Below are 8,143 nucleotides of genomic sequence, written 5' to 3' on the forward strand. Positions count from 1 at the left end.
AACGGCTGATTTAACCAGTTCCACTTACAACTACCACATACAATAGAATAGAATATACTTTGCCTTTATTCCAGTATTTCTATTGTTAAAACTCAAGCTATTAATATATTATACATATTTTATGCAATGTTGGTTGGCAGAGTAGTGAGTCGTTCTTATCAGATAAGTCAAGATAGGTTGCAACATACTTTGTGTGTTTGTGATATTAGTTGCCCAGTGTCCTATATGAATTAATTTTGCTGTGATGTCTATTAGAATTTGTCATTATTTGTGTCTGGGAAATGCATAAGTGAAAAGGGCAATTCCGAAGTTTATTGGTGTTACCTGTACACAAATTAAACTGCAGTAGAAGTTATTAAAATTTAGTAACGCCAAATACATTTATTTTTTAACTCCATATACATATATTTTCTCAAGAATTCACATTTGTGAATTATATTTTTCTTCAAATAATGTGTGTTGTTTCATAGAATTAAAGTTTTACCATATGTAATATAAATAATAGTAAAATGCATTAAAAATATTTAATTGTTGACTACATTTCTTATAGGTGTTATATTCAAAAATGTATTTTATTATTGGACAATAACTAGTCTTCGTGGAGTGTTCTCTCTTGGAAATGTTCTCAAATCATGTTTTTGTTATTTATTTGATGTTTATTAAAGTTGCGTATAAATTATTGAATATTGTCTTTTATTTTTATAATGTATATCAGATATCATATCTAGTACAAATCTCTCACTATAAAAAGTGCTTGTGAACGCCAAATTAGTGATGTAATTTCTATATATGTACTAGCTGCGCCCCGCGGTTTCACCCGCGTAAGTCCGTATCCCGTAGGAATATCGGGATAAAAAATAGATGTTGGCCGATTCTCAGACCTACCCAATATGCTTACCAAATTTCAGAGGAATCGGTCAAGCCGTTTCGGAGGAGTATGGCAACGAAAACTGTGACAGGAGAATTTTATATATATCTATATATGTATATTTTATTATAGTGTATTAAAACAATAAAATTATAATATACAAAGGAAAAGTCTACCGAACCCAAACAGTATGATAAGTTTTAACGATATGAAATACTACTGGGATGGGCTATTTAGATTATTTCAAAATTGAATGTTGATTAAAGGTATGGTGATGGCGAAGTGGGTAATCGATTAGTTATTCAATAATTTTGTATTCTAGCCTAGTATATACACAACATATCTAGGGTATTCATAAAATTCCTAGGTATTTGAGGAGAATAAAAAACCACAATAATCGTCTAACATTTATTATATCTATCACCACAAATCGGATAATACTAATTGCGTCATATATATTTTGTTACTTTTTGTTATCATTTGGTTCACAATAAAGTGTTTTTGTTTGTTGTTTGTTTGTTTGTTTGCGTCAATACTGTTGGCCGTCCTTGCGCATGCGCGGTATGTCGCTGAGGCCGAGCCCGTGCGCGCGCATGAGGTGGTTCTTGCGCTTCCAGCTGTCGGCGAAGGCGCGCGCGCACCGCGTGCACGCGTACGGCAGCTCGCCCGTGTGCGTGCGCCGGTGACGCACCTGTGCGTCGCGGATACATGCATTTATTGACAAAATCAGATGTTTATTTATATTGTATTGTGAAAAAATCAAACATTATATAATAATTGCGCAAAAAAATAGCAGCGCCTTCGATCTGAGAACTTACAAGTCTGGCTTACTATAAACTATGTGCAAACAAATATTTATACACAGCGCAGTTATCAAGTGAAACGCCAAGTTTTTATAGCATAGCAAGCAAAGTGTGTGTGGTGTTAAGCCTCATAAGGTTATAGAGGTTCTTTCCTCTAAAGCGGCTATATGGAACAGGTGACACGCACCAGCGCGCTGACGTCGTAGAACGCCTTGCCGCAGTGCGAGCACGCGTGCGCGCGCCGCTGCGAGTGGCGCAGGCGGTGGCGGCGCAGCGACGAGCGCGTGGCCGTGCGGAAGCCGCACTCGCACGCGTACGGCTTGGCGCCCGTGTGCGCGCGCTGGTGCACTTGCAGGTTGTTCGCTAGAGGCGTATACATCGACTTGTTGTAGTATTCTACTTCCTACTAATATTGTAAATGCGAAAGTTTGTAAGGATGTGTGTGTGTTTGTTGCTCTTTCACGCAAAAAATACTGAACCGATTGCAATGAAATTTGGTACGTAGACAGCTGGACAACTGGACAACTGGAGGCAACCCACCACCCACGACAACACACTCAAAAATCAAGAAATATTGACGGGAGGTAGGGTTTACTGCATAAGGTGCATTTTTTTGAAGTTTAAAACTATAAATGAAATAACTACAAATTAGGCGTTATAGCGTAGGCGTTTGATTAATTGGACTACGAAATTTTGCTAAGAATGATATCTAGGTGAATGAGGAATTGGTCCATTTATCCATATATCAATAGTGCGCATAACCTAGCTAACAGGATTAAACGTAATTTTAAAATTATGCTTGTATTAGAATGGATAATTCACTCGGTTATAAGAAACACTGATAATATAATCAATAAATTGTTATCCTTGTTTAAAATTATATGCATGTTGTGTTCACTAATTTAAGAAATTACACTGTGAATATTAAAAGATTTGTAGTATTAAATGAGTCTTATTTCAAGTTGCAAACCAAATAACAAAAATAATATATTGTAAGAAATGTTTGCTAAGTTTAAAATTACAGGCGTTTTATTTTCAATGACCAGTTTTCAGTTATAATTTCTAATATTTTACAGTTGCTTCCCAGATCTGTGTTGGTGGAAACATACCCTGAGTTGTGCTCCATCCACAAAATGAGCACAAGTATTGCTTCACATCATCATGTATCTTCATATGGCCAATGAGTATTCTCTTTAATTTGAAGCTGAAATTATACAGGAAATATTTAATAGTTTAGACTTGCTCATTAGTTTGAAGAATATTAGGACTCTCTACCTACTAATATAGGAATTTTTATTTATTTGTTAGTTACAATTTTGTACAAAAACTACAACACTTGATTTTAAAGGTTCCTTTACCATTTGAAATCTGTAACATTACCAAATAACACAGCTATATTTTTATCCCGGATCAATCTGGGCGACGCAAGGGCGTGCTGATAGTTTAAAAAAAACTATGATCCACTTGGTCATATACTACAAAATGTAACCAATTAAATGCCATGTGATAGCAAATCTTGTACAATGAAATTAATGTCTATAAAAATATATTTTTCTATATAATTTCTGTTCTAATGTCCTGTGTTATGAATTGATCACCTACACATGCTATAATCCAATGATATTTGGTAAGTACTAAATTTATGTATTTCAAATAATATCTGATGCAAGACATTTACCTCTTGGAACATTTCTCACAAGTGTACGGGCGTTCTGAGGAGTGCGATATCAGGTGCGACGTCAGCTGCTTGCGCCGCCTGAACTGCCGCCCGCAAGTGTTGCACACATACTGGCCTTGCTCTGAGTGGATTGTGCTGTGTTCCGCTAGCTTCGACTTCTTTGGGAACTCTGAAAATTTGTGTTTTTTTTTTTAATTAGCTGGATTTTAATTTATTTCACATTTTTTTACACACACACTTTAATACATTTTCGACTGTCCTCCACACATTATAATTATTGGTTCAGAATTTCAATTAATATTAAGAATAATATAAGAGAGAATAAATTTCATATCCATTTTACGGACATTTAACACTTTCATAACAATTTCATTCAAATTACTTACTTTTATTACATATTTTGCACTCAAAATCCCGTCCTGAGCATTCATTTTCCATATGCTTGTTAAACCACGCTTTAGATACGAAAGTTTTCTTACATTCTGGGCATACATTCTTTGCATCTGTTTTGATATCATTTTTAACAAATTCCATCTCATTTGTACTTATAACTTTTTCAATAGCTTCTATTTTATGATCATTAGTATCAATGTCATTGCAACTTTCAACAATTGATAAAGAATCTTTAACTCTATTTTCATCTAATAAGATTTCCTTTTGTATATCTTTGGTTTTCTTTGGTATAACAATAACACTAGACGATTGCCTTAATGATATATTTCTTAAAGTTATATTTACATGATGAGCTCTTTTAATGAAGCTGTATGAAGACTCTATGCTAAGTTTACAATCTTGACAGAACTCTGTTGGCAATACATCATCTTGAGTAATCTGAAAGTATTTATTTAAAAACAATTTATTCCTTTTTTCTATCTTTACTTTCAACTATCCAAACTCAATATTGACCAGTTTTATTCTTGTATTTCAACGATTGATAGAATATATTCAAATAAAACTAAAACATAACGTTCATATCTAGTTAAATAAAAATATATAGTAAAATTAAATACCTATTTTCTAATCCTGGCTTCAAAGTAATACGTAAAACTAAAAGATAACATAGTCAAACTACTATATCTCAAGTGTTTATGCGAGAATACCTTAATATTCGTACAATAACAAAACATCTCCAATGTATCTTGGTCAGTGTTTACTTTTTCTGAAATATCGACTTCTTTCATACAACCGCGGCACAAATTTGACGTTTCCATGATGAAAATTTTAACTTCTTGCTTAATAAATATATATGATAAATATACTCTCAGTTTATTTCATCGACCTATGAAGTTTACAGCTCAATGGTTAAATTAATAATAAAGAAAAAGTCGCATTCCTGATTTCATTGATTCCAGCTGATGCGTATTTTAAATATCAACTAGGATTTGACATTTGACAAACGATCATAGCTGCCCAATCGAATTGCGTTTCAATTTACGAAACAGGTTAAGTAATAGGATTTCAGTCATCAAAATATTTATTCATATCAATTATACAAAATTCGTTATTTAAATTAAAAAGTATAATTATAGTAACAAAATTTATAAGTAACAAAAGTAAATGCTATTTAGCATAAATTAAGAAACAATTAACAAAGACTGAATAATTATTGCACTTGCCAGTCATTTCACAATTTGCTACATTATTCACATATCTATCCATCTCTCATTAAACACGTGAATTTGCATGAAATTAGTAGGTCAATGTTTTAAAAATGAAGGTTAATTTTATTTATTAAGTACATAAGATCGTTTAGTGTTTATGAGATGTTCTTTCAGGGTATCCAAGCCTTCCCCAGTTAGCGGAGATGCTTCTAGCAAAATTGGTGGATTTGGTAATTCACTGCTTAATCTTGCAAACTGTAACATTAATAAGGCTTCGTTTCTCATTTGACGATATGCTGCGTCCATCTTGCTTAGAACTAAAATGAACTAAAACAAAACTGAATTAGAAATCAATTAATCAGTGAGAATAAAAAATCAAAACACATAAAAGTTGTTATCTTTAATGAGAAAAACTTCGAGTTATTATTTGTGTAATAATTCAGAGGTAAAAATGATGCAGATGTTGATTAATTAGGGCGAGATACATGAAGGTCAAATAATAAAAATTACACCATCAAGCAGGTGCTATGTACCTTCGCTTTTCGAAGCTTTGGTTCAGCTACGAGCGTGTAGAACATCACAGCTGCGGCCGATATTTGGCACAAATTCGACGTGTCTACTACAAATATTACCTAAAATGGGATGTTTTTACGTTTGTCATATTATTAACTAAGAAATTGAATGCATGGTTTATCACGTTTATACAAAAAAATTACATATATGCAAGTAAGAATTATGTTACAAAGGAAAGATTTTTTGTTTGTTACGATTTAAAAACTCTCCATCAATTTGAAAAATTCTTTTTCAATTAGAACGTTACTTTACCGAGTAGTATAGACTTTATTTATTAAATTTATAGACACTAAATGCCCTTAATTTAAATTGGCATGTTAATTTTAAGGTGAGCAAGAAAGTAATGACCTCGGAAGTGTTTTTAAATGCTCATTCGTCATACCTTTTCAATACCATCCAAGTAACTGTTCCATAATTGGGCCATTTCGCCCCCGATCTCTCGTATCGTCAGCAATTGCTTCTTACCATGTTTGTTTAAGTAATGTAGATCGTATATATTAGTCCCCATGGTGGGTACGGGACTGTAAGTATAGTCGATGCCTTCTGCGTCTTGTAATTTCTTCAGCAAAGTCGTTTTACCAGATCCTTTCGGACCGAGGCACAGAATAGTTATTTTGTTCTCAGGATCATCCATATTTAGAAATAATATCACTGAATTTATTTAACGTATCAATCAGCTTTTTATGCTTTATCAATGTGCTATGGAAACGTGTTGTTCGTCCAATCGCAACTAGATGGCGTTTAAGTAAATTCAGCAGTTGAATATTATTCTATTACAATATTGTTTTTCAGTAATATTATAAGTGATTTAATGCATTTCTAACTTAATGAAAACACACACAGAAACACACTAACATAATCGGAATTAGAATGAAAGGTGCATTATCTTGATATTAGAGAGTTAAACAAATCTCGCCACAATTATATTTATTTAAAATACAATTAGCTAATTTCCCACCAAGCTTGTTTTATCATGTCACTATTTAAGCAACACGTTTATATAATATGGCTTTTTACAGCTCTTTACCAATACGATATTACATTCAATTTCCTTCCAACCTTCCTTCCTCCGTCCTTTTCTACGAAGTTTATAAGAATTAATTCATGCATTTGATCGAAAAAATGAAACCAACTATCCCAATATTAACGATACAAATATTTACATGAAATAATTCATTATTTGCATTTAACGCAGTAATGAACAAAGAGCAAGCAACAAAAGACACGTCTTCTAATCATTCATTATTCGATTCTGTATAAAAGTTGCAACAATAGCAACCTCAAAGTATTTTTAAAAGGCCTTCTTTCTTCCCTCTTTGTGCACACCGCACATCGCAATGTTTGCCATAGACAAGTATTCAGGGTAGAGCGAGATTTTCGTTTGGCGCCTTTAATATGAATTTTTTCATTTTGATTCGTTCTGTTTGTTTTTTCTGGCAGTTTAAATTACAAATACAATATACGTATAAAATATACACGCCAAAAAGTGTTGAATAGACTTTCAGGGATATAATCAGTAAGTGGTAAATCGTCGCAAAAAATTGTTTTCTTTATTACCATAAATATTTCTTTTTGTATGTTATTTTGGCGACCTTTACACCTGGTGCCTGGAACCATTATTTTTTTCTTTATTTAAGCTTTTATTGCTTTATTACAATTTGAAGTACATGTACGAGTAAGTCTTACATGATAATAGTAATTCGTAAGCATTAATGCATGTTAGCATAAATCTACATTTAAACATTAATACGGTGCATTGTTGTGTGCATGACACAACATGATAATTAAAGCGAAAAATATAATTGTTATATTACACTTATTGTTCGACTTGCAATAAAGTATAAAAACTTCATAAGTTTTTCATTATTTGTTTGTCTCTGTTCACCATCAACTATTTAAATGTACGGAGCCAGCAAGGTCTCGTACACATAATGGTCCTTCGAGCTGTTTACAAGTATTTTATAATATATAAGTTTTAGTAACATTTAGCAAGCTTTAAATACCATACAATACCAAAAAGGTGTTTATGATTTAAATCAGATTTCGTTCTATTTTTAAAATAAAAAAAACAAGGAAGCGAATAAAATAACATTTCACATCTTTAGTTTAATTTCTTTATCCTTAAAAGGAACTTTACATTTGCACCATGATCAACTTTGAATATTTTTTATAATAACCTTAACATTATTAATAAAATTCTTGTCTTAGGTGCACATAAAACTGCGTCCAAATGTACTTTGAAATATTTTAGGCTGTACACGAAAAACTCATGTGTTCAATATCCAAAATGATTAACTCAATATATCGCCCACATAGCCTCAAGTGACAAAACCAGTTAAAAGTAATAAAAAGTTCACCATGACTACAACCTTGCGTGCGAGTTGCCAGCATTCACCGTGTGTCCATAGTGGCGAGTGGCCTTAAACTTGCCTTACGTAACTTAGCCTAATGCTCTTTAAGATGAGCTAGTGATGTGTCTGGTCGATGAAATTTCGTTGTGTAATCTGACAGAACGAGCAAAAACGTTCAATAGGCACTGGAACGTGAAGATTATTAAGTTTTGCAATGGATCTAAAAAATCTATGAATAGAAAAATCTAATTCAAAACTTATATAATAAT

The 8,143-nt window shown here is 32.6% G+C and overlaps 2 protein-coding genes across 2 annotated transcripts; both read right to left on the minus strand.

The window, feature by feature from the left end:
• Positions 1–1,273: 1,273 nt before the first annotated feature.
• Positions 1,274–4,711, minus strand: LOC119830124 (zinc finger protein 501-like). The gene is made up of 6 exons (XM_038352992.1): positions 4,450–4,711; positions 3,736–4,180; positions 3,350–3,518; positions 2,781–2,875; positions 1,859–2,034; positions 1,274–1,559 (listed from the first exon to the last, which is right to left on the minus strand). Exons 1-6 carry the CDS (start codon positions 4,558–4,560, stop codon positions 1,398–1,400), a joined length of 1,158 nt encoding a protein of 385 aa, XP_038208920.1. The 5' UTR covers positions 4,561–4,711; the 3' UTR covers positions 1,274–1,397.
• Positions 4,712–4,958: 247 nt separating this feature from the next.
• LOC119830292 (ADP-ribosylation factor-like protein 16) lies at positions 4,959–6,253 on the minus strand. The gene is made up of 3 exons (XM_038353251.1): positions 5,906–6,253; positions 5,484–5,582; positions 4,959–5,277 (listed from the first exon to the last, which is right to left on the minus strand). The coding sequence occupies exons 1-3, from the start codon at positions 6,155–6,157 to the stop codon at positions 5,074–5,076; spliced, it is 555 nt and encodes a 184-aa protein (XP_038209179.1). The 5' UTR covers positions 6,158–6,253; the 3' UTR covers positions 4,959–5,073.
• Positions 6,254–8,143: the final 1,890 nt, after the last annotated feature.

Source organism: Zerene cesonia, chromosome 11, assembly GCF_012273895.1.
Source record: "Zerene cesonia ecotype Mississippi chromosome 11, Zerene_cesonia_1.1, whole genome shotgun sequence".
Lineage (NCBI taxonomy): Eukaryota > Metazoa > Arthropoda > Insecta > Lepidoptera > Pieridae > Zerene > Zerene cesonia.